The sequence below is a fragment of the Idiotropiscis lumnitzeri genome, chromosome 5, assembly GCF_059441095.1.
Source record: "Idiotropiscis lumnitzeri isolate Australia: NSW breed Sydney's pygmy pipehorse chromosome 5, RoL_Ilum_1.0, whole genome shotgun sequence".
Classification (NCBI taxonomy): Eukaryota; Metazoa; Chordata; class Actinopteri; order Syngnathiformes; family Syngnathidae; genus Idiotropiscis; species Idiotropiscis lumnitzeri.
The window spans coordinates 9,136,745-9,160,642 of record NC_142395.1 but is presented as its reverse complement, the minus strand read 5'-3'; the positions used below and the strand labels follow the sequence as shown (position 1 = coordinate 9,160,642).

General features: G+C 39.6%; 2 protein-coding genes across 3 annotated transcripts; one reads left to right on the top strand and one right to left on the bottom strand.

Annotated features, from left to right (window-relative positions):
* Nucleotides 1-84: 84 nt before the first annotated feature.
* On the bottom strand, nt 85-13,183 carry LOC148336846 (monoacylglycerol lipase ABHD2). Its single transcript, XM_088296272.1, has 11 exons — nt 12,953-13,183; nt 11,961-12,043; nt 10,938-11,153; nt 9,346-9,521; nt 8,413-8,580; nt 8,145-8,328; nt 7,453-7,545; nt 7,050-7,151; nt 6,302-6,371; nt 6,146-6,230; nt 85-2,911 (listed from the first exon to the last, which is right to left on the bottom strand). The coding sequence occupies exons 3-11, from the start codon at nt 11,144-11,146 to the stop codon at nt 2,703-2,705; spliced, it is 1,296 nt and encodes a 431-aa protein (XP_088152398.1). The 5' UTR covers nt 11,147-11,153; nt 11,961-12,043; nt 12,953-13,183; the 3' UTR covers nt 85-2,702.
* Nucleotides 13,184-14,540: 1,357 nt separating this feature from the next.
* LOC148336845 (lactadherin-like) lies at nt 14,541-23,891 on the top strand. 2 transcript variants are annotated; one of them, XM_088297095.1, is made up of 10 exons: nt 14,541-14,781; nt 17,247-17,372; nt 17,450-17,581; nt 19,694-19,807; nt 20,409-20,590; nt 20,688-20,843; nt 20,939-21,083; nt 22,382-22,566; nt 22,651-22,806; nt 22,890-23,891. In XM_088297095.1, the coding sequence occupies exons 1-10, from the start codon at nt 14,706-14,708 to the stop codon at nt 23,031-23,033; spliced, it is 1,416 nt and encodes a 471-aa protein (XP_088153221.1). In that variant the 5' UTR covers nt 14,541-14,705; the 3' UTR covers nt 23,034-23,891. The 2 variants fall into 2 exon arrangements, with proteins under 2 accessions (XP_088153221.1, XP_088153220.1); XM_088297094.1 differs by having other exon boundaries at nt 14,546-14,781; nt 22,364-22,566.
* Nucleotides 23,892-23,898: the final 7 nt, after the last annotated feature.

Sequence of the window (23,898 nt, the reverse complement as noted above, 5' to 3'; positions counted from 1 at the left end):
TATAATTTGCCAGGAAATTGCAAACCCATTATTGTCATTAAAATCATAACAGTGTTTTTGGGTGGAAAAACAACAGGAAATGTGTTTTTGTTGGACAAATTTTATTTGAACCATAAATCCTTTCTTGAAAAAGAAAACAAGGAAATAAAAAAAAATACCCAGTGTTGAAAATGAGAAAAGATTATGTGCGCCTTTCTTGTCATCTTCACACCCCTCAATGGCATTTCAGCATACACAACAAAACAACAACATTAAAGCTGCATATTTTCTGTGGCTTTTTTTTGTTATTATGGGCTCTCAACCAGATGCTGAAGAAAGTTGACTCCAACCTGATGAGTTTTGAATTCTAGTATTGAATTATTCATTTCCCACATAAAAAGCATGAGCCCAAAATACTGAAACGAAGAGAAGAGCAAATTTGAGATGCACTGGGCGCCATAATTTTTCTTTCACAACATAAAACATAACATCAAAGGTCACCCACCATGGTGTCATATTTACACATTTTCATTAATCTCTTCTGATTGCTTATTGCCTTTAGTCCCTTTTACCTTTTGCCCTATCCCTGGGCTTTTAAATATTTCAAAATAAATACAATTTCAAATATTTCTTAAACTCTTTCATTTGTTAAAGTTTTCATTTTGGTTGTTGACTGATGTGATGGTATGGCAAAGTCTGTATGTCGTACTAACCAACACACAAAGACGTACAAATATTTGGAAAACAAGAATTATTCACGCAAAAAAAAAATTAACATCTATAAAGCTGGAGAAGGCGAATCAAACAAAAAATAAAACATTCATGAAGGTTGAATTGGAAACAAATCAACCAATGGCGTCACTTTGGGTGAGATGATTGGCGTCTCTGACAGCAGGTGGTAGCAGTGATTTTCTTATAAAGGCTATGCTGGCAAGAAGAAATACAGTAGTACAGATTTTTAATCTTTCCCCCAAATTCAGCAAACAAGATCCCGCCACTTTGTATCATGTTGAACGATGGTCACATTAGACTGAAAAATAACTGGAAAGAAGAGAAAGGAAATTGGGAGAAAAGCAAAAGCCTGCCTGACTGAGAAAAGGAATTTGGTCGTATAGAGCATCTAGTAGTTTGTTGGTTGGTGAAGAAGCTGGACACGATCAACCAGCTCTATACTAACAAACAAGGATGCATTTGGAGGATTCACAATTTCTCACTTCTGTGACAAGCAATTGTGTAAATTGTGCCTTCCATATTGTAATTTTTTTTTGTTGTAACAAAAAATGTAAAAATTACGTGAGATCTCAATCAGGTTTCATCTGAGACAGGTGCTGGTTCTTTCAACATACAAAGTTGTTAGTGAGTTGTTTGTGATGCACCATCATCAGTAAACTCGTCTCGTCACAATGTTTATATTAAAGATTGACTGCGTTACTTTGCAATTAGAGCTCTAATAACTGAAATTTTAATAATTAAATCAAGACGCTTTCAATGAATTTACTGCTTTTTTTGCCCAAGTAGCTGCACTCCAGCAGTGAAAACCAAATATTTTGACTCTCACAAGAAAAAAAAAATGTGGAGGAAAAAAAAAACAACAACCCTCCCTTACATACAGTATCTGCCACTCAAACATGCACTGTTCACTGGCTGATAACGTCACATTACAATCACCAGTACAATATTTGCTTCATCGTCTAGTAACTTGGCCCTTCAACTAGTCCTACCTCACAGCTGAGATGATTTTAACCAAGTTAGTATGTATGCCTGCCGATGCCCAATTGTCCCTTCAACGGAACAGTGAACGAGGGCTGGCTCTGGCCTCCGAGCCCGGGCAGTAGGTTAGCGTCTTGACTAATGCTGCAGCCGGTCAAAGGCGAACGGAAGAGAAATAGGTCGCGATGACACCAGCAAGAGACAACACGAGGAAAATCAGAAGTAACTCACACGTTATCACACACCCAACGTTGTCTTCTCACTTGCAGAGAGCAAAACAATAAAACATAATGAGATGGGTGGAGCTATAAAGTGCAAAGAATCTGAGTCATGTTATGTGACTGGGAATGTGCATGGATCCCATTTGGGGGTGATCCCTGCTCACGAGAAAATATGCGTTCTTCCCTCTTCAAGTGTCATGCAAACAGTAAGTGCCGTGGGGTGATTCGGATGGGCGTCGGTTGATGTGACGCAAACAGAAATCCTGCCAACATTTTTTTTTTTAATAGCTAATTTTATACGACTTGGATCAGGCTTGCCAATCGTAATGTTACGCACGGACCTCAGTCTTTACCTCTCCAAAAAGACGCAGTAGCTATATTTAAGAATGACATGGATACTAAAAGGGCGCTGCATGGAAGCAGACAGCATATGAGCCAATAAAGGCGGTGATTAGAGGTGATCAGTAATGGGCACCAAGCGCAGCACTAAACTATGCTGATGGCCTCATTTTGATGGTCCGCATCTTCTCAGATTAAGTCAATGCCTTTATGATCAAAGGTCACCGTTGAGCACGTCAAAAAAAGATGTGCTCCTGCTCTGAACTTCACAGAAGCAGATGGTTGTTCCTGCGACTGTGCTGAAGTCATGGGGAGGTATAGCGGGCGCAGCACCAAAGAAGAAGGCAAAAAAGTAGAGAGGGAGCACTTTCACATGTCTCCTCAGTGCCGGGACAGTGGAGTCTTGTGTGGTTTACGGTGAGAGAGTGAGGAAAAAAGACGGAGAGACAGGTTTTAGGCTTTTTCCTTTGTGCAGGAACTCTCACTCTTGTGGTCACTTTGGCATGGCGGTTTCTGCTTCTGCCACTGGCATATGGCGTTGGCGTAGCCCACAATGACTTTGTCCATCCAGGTGAGGGGTTTAGGGAAGAGCACGGCGCCCTTGAAGAAGCCGAGGTGGCCGCCGTGTAGCGTCAAGGCGAAGATGACATTGGGCTTCTTCTCTACGGAGTGACAAAGCAGAGAGCCGTTAGACTTTTGGACTATGAACATGATAACAGAGAGTCGCCTGGAATGTGATACCAGCAGATAAAAGCATGACTCAGTGGTTCGATAGCAGTTCGTTAGACAACCGCAGACTGTCGTTACAGTAAAATAAAGCAGAAAAAAAAGTCAGTCAGTCAATGGCAACAGTCAATGGCTTTGGACACATTTATTCGGATTAAAAGCCTGAGCGGAATAAAAATGCTTCATGTACACAACCCGATTAAAACTATTTTTACCATCGAAATGTAGCCACTAACCCAGCAAGATCACTTCAAAGACACAAACTATTGTCAAATTTGTCAGTAGATGTGTCCTGGTTGTCATAATTATTACAGAATGGGGGCTCCATGGCAACACTGTCACGTTGCTACGGCAAAGGCCTCATGGTAAATTTTAAATCTGTCTTAACACAGCATTCAGTATCATTGACCTTTGCTAATGCAGAAGTAAAATCAGATTTACAGCAAATATTTGTATAAAAAAAGTACTTGTAGGCCATAAATCAGATGTAGGCTAGGAAATGAACATCCTTTTTGAGCCGTGAGATGATACATGCTACAGGGTTCATAAACCTTTTTAAACCTGCGAAGGGCTACTCATTTGAAATACACTATTATGTTATTTGGCGGTTTGACGATCCGATATTGATGTCGGAGATCTGTACGTTAACAGACAAAATAACAGTATCGGATAATATTGGTCTATATTCAAAATCTCACATACAAGCAGTCCATTCCAGACTCTGGAATGGACTGAATATATAAAAAAAAAATCTAATGTTGACTTATTTAGGGTTAATTGTCAGAGAGCTTTAATTTATTTTGTATTAATTTTATTCAAGTGCCGTACATTTTCACCTTTGAGGTTGAATTTACGTGACCCAAATGTTTGGAATAAAGGGGTCATATTTTCTCCTGCCCCCTGACTATTTTTCTTTGTATGACTTGTATCACTTGATCAAGTCTCTTCTAACATTTCAAAGAAAACAATTTTAATAAAAGCATGCATCATTCCTGCGGATATCGACTTGGACAATATTGGATCTTATTGGAAGTGTTAAATAGTATCGGGACACCCTCAGTGTTATTATTAACAATTAATGCTATTCATTTTTGTAAAGACATGAATCATAATTTCTCCTGCAAGCTACTCATGAAAACCTTGGCGTCCCCCGAGCACCACATTGGTGACCCCTGACATACTGTATTCTTATGCCGCTATGCAAACAAGTTGATGGCGTGCCATTGTGACTCCAAAACCTTGCATGTTGGGAACGTAATCTGGGGAGCCCTTTTTGTTATTCTTGTTCAATATCACAATTAACACACATTATTTACACACTTAACCTCCACTTACATTTTAAAATAAAGCACACGAAGATGTAGCTGTTGACACCAAAGTATCTGACAGAAGTAGACAAAGCCAAAGGAGGAGTGTGAGCGAAAAATGGAATTTGTCAAATTACAGTGAGCCAAGCTGGGACAGCGGCTGCGAATTGGCAACACAAGCTGAAGGTTTGAGTCCCGTGACGTGCATCAGGCACCCAATCGGCAACTACTGTGGTTCTACCCGGCAGACAACCTCCAGGAGTCAGGAGATCCCTCACTGTGAGGACTAGAGGTTGAGGATGTCAAATTTTGTGTCCATCTTTAAGCAATCGTGCCGTTATGGGCCTTGACACCTGACAGTTTGTTGAAATGGAGTATGCTTTTCCGGATTTCAAAAGCGTTGTGCAAATCCAATACTCTGTGATTGTGGATTAAACTGCACATTATCCGTAGATCTGACTTAATAAAAAAATAAAGTGTACAAATCTAGGTCACCTCCCTGAGGTCGATAAATCATTCATCTTTATCGGATGGCAACGTGAACTTGCAAAGGGTGATTGCAGCTGTGCCCCGAGCGGCGTGGTCAGCGATAAAGGATTGGCCTGGATCTCTTTATTTTGTCCCTCTTATCTGGGTTAGTGGGAGACACTGATTCAGTTCAGTAGTGATTAACATCTCACGGGGCTTTCAACTGTGTGCACCATGCGTGGAAGCTGTCTTGAGTGCTTGTCCACACCCGACAACACTGTTTCACCAGGCACAGAATGATGGCAATATAGGCAAGTTTAAGTTAGCATTAAAATCATAAAAATAGGTATAGTGGGTGTACGCTGTGTTAAGGTTTGGAGCGCAAGAGTGGCAGCATGGACAGCGGATGTCTGTCATGACCTTTCCTGGTATGACTGTGACTGCATTGTATTTTAAAACCAACAGCTGGTCACGGGGTTTCTTAAAAGTCAGAGTATATGTATGCACACACGCAAAGTCGAACACATGTGGGACTTTTCCTTTCTCAAATAGCTTCTGAGTTTGTATATAGGGCAGTATTAAGTAGGAGGGAGCCCAAGTGCCAGAGGCTGGATTATGCTGGACGGGTTCAATGACACAACCTGGATTTTTTTTTTTTTTGTTGCTGTCAAATGGCACAATTGTAATGATTTTAACTGAAATGATATGAATGAACGAAGTGCAAAGAATCAAGAAATCTGTTCTCCAATAGTTTCAGATCAAAATCATTATATTTGCCTTATTTATGTATACATTTATGTATTGTCGAGTCAGTCGAGTGTAGCACTACAATATCAGTGACTCTGTGTGTGCGCGCGTTATAAAGAAATAAATTAACATAGTTGCAACTTCCTCTCCAAATAGAAATGAAGCACTTTGGATTAGACAGAAAGTACTTGCAAAATGTTATACCGTAGACAATGCCAAAATCTGTGAAGGGTGTGGAATTGAACAAAATACTATACAAGTTGGACACTCCTACAAACCAGTCCTTGAACACTCACAATGACTTTGACATTTGGCCATTTAGAAGGGGATCTTTTTCTTTCTCCAGTGTCAAGTATGTTTGACAAAGCTTTTTTATCACGACTTCCTCAAATTGTCGAGCATGACAACACTATTCCTTATAGCTCCTCAAGATGTGTCGGCAACTTAGCAAGAAACATCTGCAGACTGCCTTTAAATGGAAGCCACAATTTTTTTTAGATTTTGTCTGCAAGCAACACCTATCTTATAATGAGCCTTTTGGTTCTAAATAAACATTGATGAAACCAATCCAATAATAATTTGCGGAACCAAAGTTTAAAGATGTTGTCGTATCACAGAGGGTGGTTGCCACGACCAATTGTTGCTTACCTGCTAACGTGCGGGGGATTTTGAGCAGAGAATCATGAACCAGAGGATCATCTGCAGCATTCACAAGCAGCAGTGGTACATTAACCTACAAAATAACAATTACAGTTCATCAGACAAACACCACAGAAACAATGTAAACGTGTGTGTTTTTCTTACATTGTGAATATAATGTACACAGCTTTCTTTCTCATAATACTCTTTGAGAGAGTCGTGTCCATGGAATTTCCTGTTGAAAGAATAACACAATCGATTCATTTTAAGAAATCTCCTCTACAATCAATTTTACAAGAGCTTCTCATACGTTCAGAATCACACTTGCAGATATAAACTTGGCAAGGATACAAATAAAACAAACGAGTGGCAGGTAAAACAAGATCATTTCATATCACATGAAATGCGTTTTCAGCAGAATTTGTAAGGGAAAAAAATGGGAGTTTCTAACATGATATGCAAAACCCAGCAGCAACATCAAGTCAAGTTTGTGATTTATTGGAGTTTAATTCATTTTTTTATGAATTTAATTATTGTTCTAAAAAAATAAATGGAGAAAGAAATCTGAGACTATTAATGTAATGTAATTTTAAGGAAAAAAATACATCATTATCATGATACATTGTTAACGGGATATAAAATTGTGTCCATATCGCACAATGCTGAATGTCTTTTTCCTCATATCACATTATGGTGCATGATAATAATGACCTCAATATTACATATCATTTGTAACATTTCATTTTCTCACCCAAATGAGAATTGAATCGAGAAGGAATAAAAGTGATAAGCATTTATTGATCATTGGAATTATGAAATTCTGATCAATTGCCATCCCTACCCGTGACACATACATTTCTATTCAAGAATTACACCACCATGCTACTTTTCTGTCTGAGATTTGTGTGATTACCTCATGATGTTGTCATCGATCTGCATGAGGGACGTTGCTGTGTATAGCCGACCGAGATCGGCCGCTATCATTTTAACAGAGTTTCCCACAAATAGACTGTGCCTGGAGCATTCAAAAAGGAGAGGGAACACATGAAGAGACAACAGTTACCTTTCTGTAACTTTATGAACAATAAACATCTATTCACAGTAAATCTTTCTCTTGCAATGCAATGAAAATGAGTTTTATCTTAAGTAGTGCATTTGAAATCCTATGAAACTAAAAGGACATCCAGGATGCAAAAAAAAGAGAAGTAAAACATCATAAACTAGTTCTGCCTGATGGACTTCTGTCAGTGGTAAATTAATTTTCCTCATTAAGGTTTCACAGAGAAAGCAACTAGGCACCGGGCGACAAGTGTTACCTGTGTGAGAGGATTATTTTCTTCATGTTGTCAGCCATGAGGAAATTATAGAAGCGCCTGAACTGATCCCACTGTAGGAATGTTTCCTGGGCCCTGAGAGACAAGCAGACAGGAAGTCAGCTTCGTGCTCAGAGTGCTACTCAGCATTCCGAACAGCACAATGTCATATGTAATCCACTGGACAAAGAGTCATGCTATGAAAAGGAAGGACAGTGTCAGGCACTGACCGAGACAATGACACCCAAAACTAAGAATCCAAATGGTTTATGAACCGATGATATAAATTTAGCTTTCTAGAAAAAAATGACAGTTGTGAATGTAGGTTTCCACACGGAAAGAACTGCTGCTGCTTATGTCTTGACTCTGAGTTTTTATTGTTTGCTAGGAGTTGTTGGCACACGCATGCACGAGCACTCAAGGTTCAACATTAGCTGTCCTCTGTAATACCTCATCGATGTGTCACAATCGAAATTGTTTTATGAACATGTCAGAACGGCGGTTTAGGTGATTGCGTGTGCACCAATGCCTTCTGCTTTACATCTACAGCAAGTGCCAGTTGCAGTATGTGATAAGAAAGTCAGGAGGAAAAAATAGAAAGCATTACATACATCAGGTAGATGTAATTACATAACAAATGAGACAAATCTATTATCATACAACGATTGAACTCAAGCGATGAGACATCCACCCACCTAAGAGCACTGTAACCTTGACAGACGCTGACACAGCACAGCACTCGCTCCTGGTTGGCCATGTTCTCACCCAGAAACTTGCAGACAATGTTGCCACCCAGACTGAAGCCCACCACTATCAACTGGGTCTGAGGATATGCCCGCTTAATGTACCCAACCATGGCGGCAAACTCCCATGTGCACCCTGTGAGGAGAGGATTCATTTACTGAGTTAGCCATCAATACAGGATGCATTTTTCTTGTTCTTGATAAACATTTCACGATTTACCGTAAGTAAACATGCGTGGCGACGTGAGCTCGATGTTGGGCAGCGCTCCGAGGTGGTTCAGCACAGCACAGCGGTAGCCGTCCTTTTGGGCGTAATCCACAAAGGTTCGGATATAATGCTTCTCACTGTGGTTTCCGATACCGGGGCATATCACCATGGTGATGTCATCTGGTCAAACAGACAACGACATTTGACCAGTCAGAGATTATGGATTATGTTTCTGCTTTAAATCAGATCAAAATTGATCATTTCCAAATGTCAAAGTTTCATTTGTTGAATTGAACACTTTTACTTTCAATTACAGCATTGCATTTTTTGACCTGACAATTTAAAAGCAGTACAATTTCGCATCACCGTTCACATCACTCTACAGAGTTCCAACTCGATTTAGACCTGGTCTCTGTCACGCCACTGAACAATGTCAATTTTCTCATGGTAAGCTAATATTTTTACAGATTAGCTGCACGCTCGGGGGCATTTTTAAAGTGAAAGGTGCCAATCCTCTTCAATTTAGGCATTCTAGCAGACAGCCGAGGGGTTATGGTAAACAACTGGCGCTGTATTTGCAAGTGGGATCATGGAGTTGACAAAAATCACCGTTCCGACTAAAGAAATGGAACCCCAAAGCGTGATGCTGCCACCATCTGCCTTAATTAAGAGGAAAAATGTTCAGGACTGGAAAAATTGGGTATTGCCAAAAAAAGGTCAGGTGTCTCACATGCCTATGGAATTTCACTCAGGATTAAAAACTGAGTTCAGCTATCAGTGGAGAATTAGCGTCATGGTCTGACTAAACCAATTTTTATGTTTTGGTCATATTATCTGAACTCATTATAATATGGTCCAAAATTTTAAAACAAAACGTCCTTTCTATAGCCAAACCTGTAACATAGCTCATATACTTTTCATCTTCATATCTATGAGTTGCATCACCTCCTGTTCGATGGTCCCCCACTGGTTCAAAGAGGTCAAAGGTCGCAGTGGCCCCATCAGGCATGGGCAAATACTTCCTGATCCCACTCGGATGAGGTGCGCTCACCCGACCAAGTTTGCCATATAAGGCCGTCTGGAGGTGACCGCTCTTGCCCCACAGTAATGGCGGAATGTACCTGTGTAGAAAACATTACATCAACAACTTCCTCTCAAAACAGAAAAGAGTTTTTATCCTTTTAGACAAGAGCATGAGGCTGAGTTTACAGCATAAGTAACAGCACATAAAAGATACTGATTTTCATCGGTGGTTTATGATAGGAAAAGATTTGGGTTGGGCCATACAGTAGTTTTTAAGGTGCAGCTCTTGAAAGATTACACAATGATGAGTGAAGTGCCATCAATGTGTAACAGTTCAGCTCGTGTTGCAAGTTCCTCAAAGGGCGTGTTTGCATTCCAGTGACACTTTTGATGAACTGAAGTACTTAGTTTTCAAATATGCTGCTGAGATTGCAGCATGTCACTCAGATAATATTACCAAGGTTCAGTATCACAAAAAGGTCATTTCAATACCACATTACACCACTAGTTTACGCAAACTTGTTGCCTGGTTGGGGTTTTAGGTGGAGAGACAAGCACAAAATATTCCAACGGACACATTAGCCATGATTTCTTCAATTACAATGAAGGCCATTAAAACACTTGGGACACAATGATTACATTCTCTGCGTAGCTTCAAGAAATCAAGGACATGGTTCTGTGTCCACAGTTCATAGTGATGTCACATGTTACACAACCCCTTTAACCTTGCCCCTGTGTTTTCTCATCTCTTCAACGTTTACTGCACCTTGAATACACAGTTACATAAGAGCACAGGCAGCGACTTCAATTTGGTAATGTGATCACTGTGTCGTTTGTTGAAAGCATAAGTGGAGCTTCACAGCACGTTTCTGGAAGGGGCACAGTAGCTTTAATTCAATAGAAGAGGTGGATCACCTCACTGACGCCCATAAAAAGCTCAACAAACACATAGCATCAAGGCGCACTTGAAATTATTTCTTGATCGTGCAACAGTCCAAATTGTGTGCATATTCCCAGGGTGCCATTGTGGATAAATAATAGGACTTCTTAAAATACAATTGTGAAGTTGAACAACAGCCATCTACTGACACATTAGATTAACTCTAATGAACAGTCGGCAGGGTGAAAGTTGACGGAATCCATAAGGGATCTAAGATCTAAGATTTCCTCGGGAACAAGAGAGGAAGATGTTGACTCTCAAAAGTTCCTTTTTTTTCCCCCCCTCACAAATACAGGCCGTGAAGCTGACAAGAGTTTTATCAACAAAAACCTTAAGAGTGCGCACTAATTTTCAACATATTTAAATGTCCTTTACGTTTTCTCTGCATTTGTTAAACATGAATTCTACTGTATCGCCTGGTTTAATTAATGTTCCACGACAAAACCAGACAGAGACGTGTGGCACACAAAGGACCAGTGACGACAGATGGGATCATCATCAGACAGAGAGTTACATTTGCTGCAGACCAGCATCTACAATTCCACAGCAACACCATCAATGATAGAAAACTCACTCTTTGGTCAGCTGAGAACAGGACTTGAGCAGGAAATGGTTGAGGGGTGTGTCTTGATAGGTGAGGTCTGGGGGCGCGGTGGGGCTCTTTAGGTTTAGGCAGCGTACAATGACATATAGGACCGTCGCCACGGCCGCCAACTTCATGCCATCAAACATCGCTGGCAGCTCCGGAGAGATGGTGTGCACATCTGATTCGTGTGTGTTCATGGTTGCTCTAGAATAACAATGACAATTTTTTTTTATAGTTAAACATCATTAAAGACATTCATTAAGTGATTGGGTAGAGCAAGAGAAACTTCTGAGATAATGTTTAGGAATTGTCACTTGGACTTTGATATTACACAAAAACAGGAACTGCAAGGTGCACAGAAAAGCCAAAATATTTGTCATAATCATGGGAAAGTACAGTGCATGAGTTCACACAGCATTGTGCAACAGTCTGATGGCACCACTTGTTTTCTTGACCCTTTGTCAGAGAAGGTACAGGATTTAGCAATGACGTTAATAAAAGACCCATTCTCTATACGTTTGTGTTCTTGATGCTCAATGTTGTTGTGCAAATGGTACTTATGCCCGTATCCCACTGAGGGGGGAACGTTTGTGAAGGTAGCAAATGTTGCGCTCTCATCGGGTCAAACGTCTGGAGAACATTGGGCGAATGTTTGGGATATTGAACGAACCTTAACGAAAATGTAACCTTCGCCACTCAGTGGAATACGGGCTTAAGGAGGTAACTCACTGAGCGGTGAAAGTTAAATATTGCAAAGATGTTCTCTTGTTTTGCCTTGTTGCAAACAGTTTTTCTTGTCGCAAGGAAATTTGGAGCATGATCAAAATTTCTTTGTGACAAGAAAAGCTGATTGCAACCTGACAAAAAAAAACATTCACTCCGAGCTGTTGTAGGTATTGTGACACACGCAGGTACAACTTTTAACACTGCAACAAAATTGTTATGCAATGGAAAGACACTAAATAAATAAAAATTATCTGTCTTTAGTGTACATTAAAAAATATTACTTACTAGTTTGCGTGATGGCTGCAATGAACAATTATTTCCAAAACTGGGAAAATGTAATGGGTGCAGTCACAGTGATGCGGTCCGACCTAAAGAGCAAAGCAACGAGACACATTAAAAATATTCTTAGTACAATAAAAAACAGAACACACCAAGCTGGGTTGTGCATAAAATTTAGTCATGGGAATCGTTCTAACATTCAATATCATCAATAAATAGATAATAATCTCTTAGTTTTGCTTAACGTTAAATTTGAACGTCATAGTTTGCAATACCTAGCTAACAACTTATGACACTGAATCACTTGAGATATATGACAGCTACACAGTAGTATTCCCAGACGAAGAACGTGTCAACTCAAGTCGCAGCGTCTCTCTGAGTCTGAATCCACACCCACGTTAATAAGCTTGTCCGATTTCCGTATACTACCATCGAAACACAAACAAAGACAATGCCCGCGGTGTCTACCTAATTGCCACAAGAAAACAACCTTAATTTTTGGACGACACTTGGTCAGTAAATGAACGTTGAGAGTTGACAAGGGAGCGTGCTAATGTTGCCTGTGCTAGCGTTCTTTGTCACGACTAGCTGGCACAGAGGAGCTCACCAACACAAGGACACACGCTGTACTTTACAGTGCTGACATTACTGTGTGATAGAAAAGCGAAAATGAAACATTTGTTTAAAAAAAACGTTAGACATGTATGGTGGACGGGCAAAATAACAGCCCATCATTTGCATTTCACTGTCTCCTCTGTGCTAGAAAATGAGCAATCGTTTTAGGTATTTTCTTTTCTTTTTTTTTTAGATTCGTGCCACGCAAGTCGATCCAGTTTTTGTTTGACATCAGCAAATCCCTGCATTTAATTTCATTTAGTCCAGGCTAGTCACATTGTACATTATCTTCGGGCTCGTACGTTAATTATGTCATATACGTAAAGCAAAGGAAGACTTGCCCACTGGTCGCAGCAGAGCATCTTTAGCATAGCGTTACTTACCAGCGACGAGGGAAAGAATTTGCTGCCTATTGCCTCCAAACGTCCAACCCTTATTTATGCCCACGAGAGTTCATTTGTGTGGTGCCGTCGTGTTAAGTCATATCTGTCTAATGTGTAACGCTGTCGCATTGAAAGATGAGAACAAGCGAAACACATCTGCTAAAATACTGTAGCAGCCGCCACACTGACAGCTCAATTCCGCTTCCGAGAGGTTTCTGCAATTTGCATACGGCCGCTGTCATTGGTTGATAATTCCATGATGTCACAAAACACTGACTCATATCGTGTTATGGGGCAAACTACCGAGCAGTATTTCATTTGCGCTTTATCTGAATGTTATTTAAACGAATTAATAAAAAAATTAAATAGCAGAACTGTACTTTACTTAACTGTCCTCAAACTAAAGCAAAATTATTTTTCCTATTATCAATGACAAAGAGCACTTATCTAAGTTACAAGTACATTTTCAGTACAGGTATATGGAATAATATATTTGTTCGAATCCAATGTTTTCATTATAATTATATTTATGATTACAAAGTAATATATTTGTTAATGGTATCATAAATAATCAGATTATTTGTATTTTTGCATTTACTCTAGATATACAAACCTGATGAAATATTAAATATAATATAACTTTAGAACTTTTCCACCCCCTCTAGACCACGACCACCCAATTGTCCGAGTACTGAATGTTTATCAATGTTTTCGGGAGAATTATTGAGGTTTACTTGCTATAATTTCTTTCTCAACGGTACACGTAAATGTGGGCTAAAATAGCAGCGTCGACTGAACAGTTAATAAACAAGAGGTTTAAATCAATTGTCTCACTGATTGGTGATCGGCTCCAAAATCCTGATCAAGTAAAGCCTACCATCGACGACATCAGTCGGGGTTTTGGGGACATTGCATCTTATTAATGTTTCCTACTTAGTAAAATCATTTATTATTTTGAAATATGATTAACATAATTAGTGTCTTCACATATATAAATATAATTCATTATTAATAAAAACACAATTCAAGTTGATTTGAGCCATTTTATTTCAGAAGTATACATCAAACTGGTAGCCTTTCCCATAATTTAGTACCCAAAAAGCAGCTATTAGTTTCAAAATGGTTGGTGAGCCTGCATTAATGTGACAATGAGTACGAGGCTGAATGGTTGTCATGGTGTGTTCTGGACATCGCCACACAGAATCGATCTTACCTGCAACCCTGGAGTTGACAGTAGTATCGTTGCATGGCTGATGAATGGCGAAAAGGCGATGGACATAGATTGTTGTAAATTTTCCATGATCAGGTGTGTCCACCTGAGGGCGATATAGTTTGCCAAATGTTTACTGAAGCGTCTCATGTCTTGGTGGCGGGGAACGACGGTGATTGTATTGCATTTTAAAAATTAAGACTTGTTACCAACACCATATTACCTGTCAGCAAAGTTTTTTACGTTTTGACAGGGTATCTAACATAAACATGTATTTTGAAAGGTACCTGAAGATTCGCTGATAATGGTTCACTCTTATGATAACTTAGACCGCACCTTAGTACCTCATTACGGTTCAGTTTAGAAGCAACGGTCTCCGCCCCCTCAATGACATCACACTCCTTTGGGTTTTACTGCTTGGATTTCCTCTCGCTCCCTGCCACAGAATTCCTACTTTTAACAGTGCACTTGAATGTAGCTACAACTAGAATCTGTGCTTCATTCCGAACCACCTTGATTTAATACTGCAGAGAGTAAACAAATATGACATCGTCCAGAAATGGAAGAGAAGTAAACTTGGCAGCGATTACACTTCTTCTTTGCCTGTCGTCGGTCATTGGTAAGTTTATTTTTCTCTCTTTATATGTAATGGGCTTTACGACGACTTTAAATTACAACGTTGGAGTGATTAATTTAGTGTTTGCTCTTCACGAACACACACGCGCACACGCACACACACTAAAATGAAACTAGTACCTTGGCCTTTGTTTTATGGCTTGAGTCATTTGAACTAATGATGAGTCAATGAAAGAATGAAACTTGATTGATGACATGATGGGGTCCTGCATGTGCGCAATTCTCTAAAGATATTCCTATTCCACTTCCCATTTGTATTCCAACTTTTGAAGCGCAACTTTTAAGTATAATTCCGGAGTGCCTTTAGTTGTGAATTTCAACATTCCCCCAACCACGACTGATATTATATTGTAAGAAGTGTCCTTGGAGAAAGACTGTCGCAGGCAAGTTTTTTTTCTCTCTGGTTATATTGCATAGACATAGTGATGAGACTTCTTTTTAACCTTCAGTGAAAACCTTCTGTATGTACAATTGTGGTCATCTTTGTTTATTTACAACATTGTTTCATTTTCATTTCATTGGACATCCTAGCGGTTAAACTCTATGAGGTGGTACAGATGGAGAGAAAAATAGCGCCATATGTGCTCGTGTCTAGTGCCAACATGAAGCAGCTGTCTGTTCACCTAACCTTAGATCAACCTGGAAATGTCCTGCCAATTTCCCGCACCTGCACACACATCGTCTGCCTAAAATAGTAAACAAACATGTCTGGGCTGTTTAGAGTGCCATTGGCTGGTGCTTGTCCACTGTCATGACGTGTATACATCACCTGTTGCGCTCACAGCACAGATCACCTGTCAGTCTGGATGGTAGGTCAATGGTAGCGAGCATCCTGAGCGTTTTGCCAGTGCACTGTCATGTTGTATAACTGCTCATTCCTGGCAGACCAAGTCCGGCATGCTTCTCTTCCATCTGGCTAATCCTACAATCTCTTAATCCCAGCCACACACGGACACGTTTTGTTGTCAGTGCTGTCAGACTAAAATGGTACTGGTAATGTCCGTTTTGTTCTAGCATACTCATGAATACTTGATAAATTATTTCTGCAGCTTCTAGTTGTAAAGTCTCCACTACTCTCTGCTTTGTTGTTAAATAAAAATCGGATATACTTTTGTTATATTGTTCACTATTGCAAACTAATTTAACGAGGTATAGGAAAGGTTTTTGTCACTTGTGTGGTGCAGTTTTGCACTATTTAGTATAACAGTCAAAGACCCGCAGTTTGAAAGGGTGGTGGGTCAGAAGATGTCTCCCATCTTTTGGAGACTCCAAATACCAGACCTGAGCTCTATCTACTGGAACTATGACTTTAACGAAAACAATCGTATTTTGTAAATAATCCATAGGTTAGTTTGCAAAACCAGGCTAACTGTTGGTGTACTAAATGGTGTATCCAACAAGGCCCAGACAGAAGCTGCACAGTAGTGAACCATTCACATATCTCTCCATGTCATGGTGTGGATTCACCTTACAAATGGATGTCAAACTCATTCACCTAGTTTGACGTGAAAGCTGCCAGTTGTTGCTCAGGGGATGAATAGCAACCCTGAATAACATCATATGAGTAAACAAACACCCAGATTATGACTCACAAATCTGTGCCATGCCACTCCCACTCTGCTTTTCTGCCTGATTTGCTAGAGTTGTCCAAGAAATATGACTCAGTTTTCTAGCACTCTATATTCCCCTTCAAAACCACACTTCAAACATATTCCAACATTTCTGTCTTCACTCTTATGTCTTTTTGAAATTTGTAACTCTATACGTAGATTATTCAGGTTAAGAGAAAAAATAAGTGAACATGTGTGGTGTTTGCAAAATGTGTAAATGATTTGATTTCTCTGTTGTTGTCCTACATTTTTTTTTAATTCATTTGCAAATTCCAGAGAATGTTCAGATCAGCTATGGTTTAAACTTGTAAACAGCTAGCCCACACACTACACCACAACACTCTTGGGTCCAAAGTAACCCATATTGGGTGAAATAGTTAATCCAGCGCTGGGTCCAAAAGGGACTGAGTAAAAGATGGGTTATTTAGACTCAGTGCTTTGAGTTGAGGATTTGACCCAGCATACTAAATTTCTAACCAATATTTTAAAAGAAAAAGCAAATATCCTCTGTCTGTGGTCGCCACAGCATATGTTTAGGACAGTTTTTGCACCAGATGACTTTCCAGTTCTCCTGGCTGAAAGTAATTAATGCAACCTTGGGTAAAAGTAACCCAATCTGCTCAAAATCCATAGCTACTGAGTGAGTGGGTTCCGAAAACAACCTAGCCTCTATTAGTGCGAACAAGTTAAAAAAAAAAAAGAATATTCACGAAATAAAAGTAAAAGTCAAGTCGAGCTACAAATACGCGACAGTTGAGCCCTTCGAATGAGGTTAAAATTGATTGACATATTATTATGATTCATTTCAACACCTTTTTTCCTCTTTAAAATTTCCTAGGTGACTATTGTGAAGTGAATAATTGCCATAATGGAGCAACATGCGTGACAGGGGTTGGAGAGGAGCCCTTCATCTGTATTTGTGCCGATGGATTTGCTGGAGACACGTGCAACCTTACAGAGACAGGTAGGACCAACAGGCTATCCTTTGACTCCAAATGATAGCGAAACTTGTACTGACATGATCGATCTTGTTTCACTCAGGACCTTGCAGTCCCAACCCTTGTAAGAATGATGCGTCTTGCCAGGTCATCGCTCCCACCAGAAGGGGAGATGTATTCAACGAGTACATCTGCAACTGCAGGGCAGGCTTTGAGGGTGCTCATTGCCAGACCAGTAAGTTGCTTCATTATCAAATCCTGCACAATCACTTTTTGACCCTCTGATGTTCACTAAGCGCGTGTGAGCTACTGTTTGACAGCGATAGAAAATATACTTTGTGTGATTGAGGTCGACGCTGTCGTAGAATCCCAGTAGATGGGACGTGTACTAGCCTCTGCAATGGTCTCATGAAAGAGACTCATTCACAGAGTTGTGTTGTTATTCTGCTTGGCTAATTAGTAAGAAAAGCCCTCTCCAAGTCTCTTAGTATGCAGATGTCACCCACACAGGTTCTCACAGACCAAAAGAGCTCACATATTTTACTCAATCCCCTTAAATACTCTTATTAATAATCAATAGCTTGTAGCCATTCTAGAGGTTCTTAAAATGATTTGATTCCTCACTTATTTGTAATTCTATTACTATAAATCGCATGTGTTTGAAAATGTGGAAGGTGAAAAGGTCGGATATGTAGAGTTACAGAAAGTTTACACTCACACTTTAATGATATTACTAAAGAGCTCATCCCCTCCCATAGCCCACAAGCTGACCACCAATTGTAGTGTTTGTGCAGTCTACTCCCTGCACCACTTCTATTTCTGGGTCAGACGTCATTGGCAGAAATGGTCTAGTGGTTTGGGGTGGAACCAATTCATATAGTTAGAAGGCTTTAGTTATACTATCTTAAACTAATGATCTGGCCATTTCTGACAAATGTGCATATTTTTGTTTAACGCTTGTAAGAGTTCATGTTGTATGAATATTTAGGTTTGGCCGCATACTGCCGTGCTGGATTAAGAGCAAATCAGTTTCAAATTTTGCATCCTTCCAGAGAGGGATTAAGTGTTTCTCAGTTGTTGTATTTGTGTTGTCACAGCCATTCTGGCATTTGTTTCTAAGTTTTGACCAATCCTCTTAGTGGCGCAAGAATTGCACCGATCCATGTGGCATTACGTCAACCAGTCGTATGCTTGAGCAGTCTTTTAGGCCATGTGATCATACAAGGTAGCACAACACGTTGTTTATCAGTGTTTAGGGGAATTGTTTCAATGACACAGATTATAATAATAATGAAAAAATCAAGTCACTTAGATACTTCCATGAATTGGGAACTTATTTTTTGCCATTGAATGACAGTTGTGTAATGATTAACAACATGAACCCATAGCTAAGTATGCGTTTCTCAATAATACAGTTGTACAAATACAGTAGGCTAGTTAGCATCAATTATAAATGGGCGAGATTTTTCCTTGGAGAAAAAGATCATTGGAGGAGGGGATTATAGATTTGGGAATGACAGATTGGTGTAAAATGATCAAAGGCTCTTTAATAAGTAATGAATCAGTATATAATGTGTAAAAAAAAAAATGCTCTCATTTTTGGTTCCTTAGGGTCTCAGTTATCTCTGTTGAGAATGCAGTTCAATTTTTTGGGCTTGTGAAAATCCAGAGAGACTTTGTACAATAATTGTCCTCATGCAGTGTTTTTTTCCTGTATAAATTCAAGTGAACATCCCTTAAAAAGGCGAAACGTAATAAAGATACCCATGTTGCTGACATGGTGTACTTTTCATTGTGAATTCCTTTAGGAAATTTTAAACGAAAGTACTGTACATTGAACATTCTCAATCAAAGTAATTCACTGAACTCTGTCCCACTTCAAATCAATTTAATCTTGAATAAACAGTCATTATGATTATTCATATTCGGACTCGGGCTTTATGATTTATTAAGAGAGGTAGATATGTACATGGAACTTAAATTGTTGATGCAAGTATATTATTTTTGGATCAATAATCTGTAATGCGCTTGCACATTAAGTCATACAAGGAGGGACAAAAAAAGAGTTTCAGGTCAATGAAAGATATACATTTGGAAGGTAGAAGTCATGAACATTTTTTTTTCATTCACATAGAAACAATCTCGAGAGTCCCCGCCGAGGGCATTTTATGCTTCAAATTGGCCATGTGATGTTTAGCGTTTGTCTTTGTATGCCACCTTGTGGTGGTTTGACTTCACAACATACACTTTGTGTAAAGGGAACAATTTGTCATTGTCAAAGCTTCTTCTGTTTTGTATTTTGGGCTATGGTGATTTTAAATGAGTTTAATGGTGTCTTTATTTCCAGATGTGAATGACTGCGACAACCGACCATGTAAAAATGGAGGCGTGTGCAAAGATCTCGATGGCGATTACTCATGTCAGTGCCCATCACCATATGTTGGGAAGCAGTGCCATCTACGTACGTGCGCTCAGTAAAATGTTGGCTCATTCATTCTCATGCATTTATTTGATTCATTCTTCATTTATAATTCATGTATGTCATATGTGATGTTTATCGGATGGTATTTCAAGTAAAGAGGGCCTTTCGGGAAATACCATCTCACAATAAGGAGGAGCAATGTGGTTTTAATCTGGGAGTCCATCCAATCCGTCTACATGTGCTTTGTGGACAAGGGGAAGGCATTTTGCAATGTCCCTCAGGGAGTCCTGTCACAGGGTGCTCGACCCCTAATACAGGCCGTTCGGTCGCTGTACAACCGTATTCAGATTTTGGTTTGCATTGCTGGCAGGAACAAATAAAAGTAAAGTTTAATTTCCGGTGACCAACTTTCCTGGACAGAATTTGTACGCACGACTGGTGGGTGTGACTTTTCATTGTCTTTGATCAGTTATGATTAAGACATAAAAACTCTTCCGGTGGCTAATTTAATGTGCGTTGTGGTTTAATTTGCCAGTTGCTGTTGAAAGACAATTTTACGAATGGTATGCAGCCTACGTGAGTGGTTGGTGCTTTGCTATTTTTTAAATGTTAAAATATGATTTTTTTTTTTTTGTTTCAGGCTGTATTTCTCTCCTGGGAATGGAGGGAGGAGCAATCGCAGAGTCGCAGATTTCAGCTTCTTCTGTGCACTATGGTATTCTTGGTCTTCAGCGTTGGGGCCCGGAGTTGGCTCGGCTCAATAATCAAGGTATCGTCAATGCCTGGACATCAGCTGCCCATGACAAGAATCCTTGGATTGAGGTGAGCGAAGTCATTGTTCACCCGCAGAGATCCAGTCGCAAATCAAAAAGTGCTTCAACAATGATCACCAAACACATCACCACTTCTTGACGCCAAGATCAACATGCAGAAGAAGATGCGTCTAACAGGAATAATAACTCAAGGCGCCAGTCGCATGGGCACTGCAGAATACATCAAGGCCTTTAAGATTTCCAGCAGCTTTGATGGAAAAACGTATACCACATACAGAATGGATGGACAACGGAGAGACAAGGTGAGAGCTTATCATGCATGTTTCAAAGCCCTACACACAAGAACTTAGTGCAATATGTACAGTTTATACATATTATTTTAAAACTTTGCATTCAGATTTTGGTGGGCAACACAGATAACGACAGCACAAAGACCAATCTTTTCGATCCACCCATCGTGGCCCAGTACATCCGCATAATTCCTGTGGTTTGCCGAAAGGCATGCACGCTGCGCATGGAGTTGGTGGGATGCGAACTCAATGGTAAACACACCAAAAACATCCAGTTGCAACTTCCAGTTTGGCTGTGTTTTGTCGCCTTTTTTTCTGCTGAAAGTTGAAAATGTTCCAGCGAGGACGCAACGACTTGTGGCGCAGCTATCGTTAAATGTTGTCACAGATCATTGTAATATATATAATTGATGGTACAGTGTTGCTGGAACCGCATTCATTACAACGGAGCGTAAACCAACATAAAAAAAATGAATAAGTTGTCTCATGACACTATTAAAAAAAAGAGAAAAATAGGGAAATGTCAACGTTGTTCAGACTGCTTCCAGTGACGAATGTTTGTTTTTTTTGGCAGAGACGCAAATGTCCCTGACAGAAACAAAATGTTCCGAGCAATATTTAGAATGTTTCTGAGAGGTCACCTGTGCGTGATAGCAATATGCATTAGCTGTTTTTACCTCATTTTTGGGTGCGGAATCCAAGACTGATCTCAGGTTTTCTCTATTACATTAATTTTTTGAGCTACAGAGCCAAATTCAAAAACGAAATAGAACTTACTATGGTATGCCCATGGTTACAAGGTAAAGAGAAAAGCCAGCACTGATCTTCATAATTGCAACTATGCTAGCTTTCTGTTTACAGATATTGATAGTACTGAGCTATTGGGAGCTGCACACACCTCTCACCGCACTTTCTCAATTGTGATTGCACAAACGAGTTGCCGATGCCACGTAGCTGTAGATGAGTCCAATCGTAATTAGCTTTCCTCACTACAGCCTTACAAGTACTAATTGGTGGAATTTTGCTTATCTGGAAGGTAAACTGTGGAGAAAAAACAAAATGATTGCAATATCGGAATCAGCATGCCAATTTTATTTTCAGCATAAAATCTGACTAAACATTTATTTTTTTGTAATTGTTGCCTTGTGTTATACTATTATTTACTTGAAAAATATTCATAGATAAAGTCAGGCAGACATAATTTAAGCTTTTTAAAAATGTGACTCCATATGAAAACGTCAGCGAAAATGTTTGCAGCGAAGCACAGCACATGGCATTTTGTTGTACTGTGCAATTTCTTGCATGCACGCCACTATTCCTTCTGCCTTATTCTGTGCCCACTCTGGTATTGCTTTGAATTGGAAATTATTTGGCTCAGTCACAATGTTTCTTACTGATTTTTTTTATTTATTTATTTTTTTTTTGGTGGAGGGCTTTGATTAGTTTCTTCTTCGGGTTAATTTATGCAACTCTTCTGCTTTTCTTCTCTTGAGTTTCTCCTTCCTCCCTTCTGTCTGCTTCTTCATTCACAGTTTATTCAAACGCAACAGGGTGCTCCGAGCCAATGGGAATGAAGTCTCGGCTGATCTCAGATGGCCAACTTTCAGCCTCCAGTTCCTTTCGCACATGGGGCATTGATTCGTTCACTTGGCTCCCTCAGTTTGCTCGCCTGGATAAGCAGGGGAAGACGAATGCGTGGTCTCCTGCACAAAACAACCGATCAGAGTGGATCCAGGTGATGTACAGTGCACGTGGGTAATAACTACACTGTAATGACGCAAATCTTCAAAGGTACTAATTGTAAAGGTCTGTTGTTTAGGTGGATCTGGAGAAGACTAAGCGACTGACGGGTATTATCACTCAGGGTGCCAAGGATTTTGGGGTGGTGCAGTTTGTGTCTGTGTACAAAGTGGCTTACAGTAATGATGAAGAGTCTTGGAGTATGGTGAAAGACATTAACACAGACAGCGATAAGGTCAGTAATATACATACAAACAGTTCTCTTATCTTGCTAACATTTATGCATTTGATCATCCAGAATGTTCATGTTTCTTGCAGCTTTTCCAAGGCAATATTGACAACAACAGTCATATGAAGAATGTATTTGAGCCACCATTCTATGCCCGATTTGTTCGAGTGGTTCCCTGGGAGTGGCACGAGCGCATCACTCTACGCATGGAGTTGCTGGGCTGCGATGACTAGAGATTTGACTTCCTTTCGCTCGTCTACATCGACATTTCACTTCCTCATCTCCTTCTCTGACAGAGTTTACATCATACTATAAGTCTCTGGATGAAGATCTTGATGGCGAAATAGCTGGGACTTAAACATTCTTTGTGTTTTTTCTTAAAATGATTTGTCATTGCACATTTCTGCTGTGTCTCCAAGCTCTAAATTAGTGGTCCCCAACGACCGGTCCGCGGGCCACTTTGGACCAGGTCACGACGGGCCGCACAGATGAAAAAAAAAAAAAAAAAAAACTTGCAGTACTTCCGGCTAATTTATTATTCGATGCTGAACAATGACCATTACATCCATCTATGATAGACTCTTGACGCAATTCAATTTGCTTATTGTCTCGGTCGCATTAAGCTAAAGTCATACCTACACGTTAGCAAAATGAGTAAAAAAAAAGGTCTGGAATTGCTGCTCTAAACTTTATCATATTTTTTAAAATTTTCCACTTTCTTTGCTTGACATGTACAAGCTTCCATGCTAATGCTCTTGCTGTTGGGTTGAAACAATTTTCTTTCGTATTAATAATAATGGTATTTAAGAAAAGAAACATCCAAAAAAAAAACTTTCAAGGCCAACTTTTATTTCACAAGTGGAGCACAAAGTAGCATGATGAACCATGATTAGTGCAATATGGATTTTGGTACGCTGTGAGTCCTGTAGATAATTTACTTTTTTGTTAACACATTTCAGATGCATTTTTATTTGTGTTTTTAAAATGTTATTTTGATGTAACAGTTTTACAGCACATAATGTGTAGAAAGATGAATATGAAACAATTTAAAAAAATGTATTAATGAATGGTCATTAAAGATCAATACGTAATCTTGTT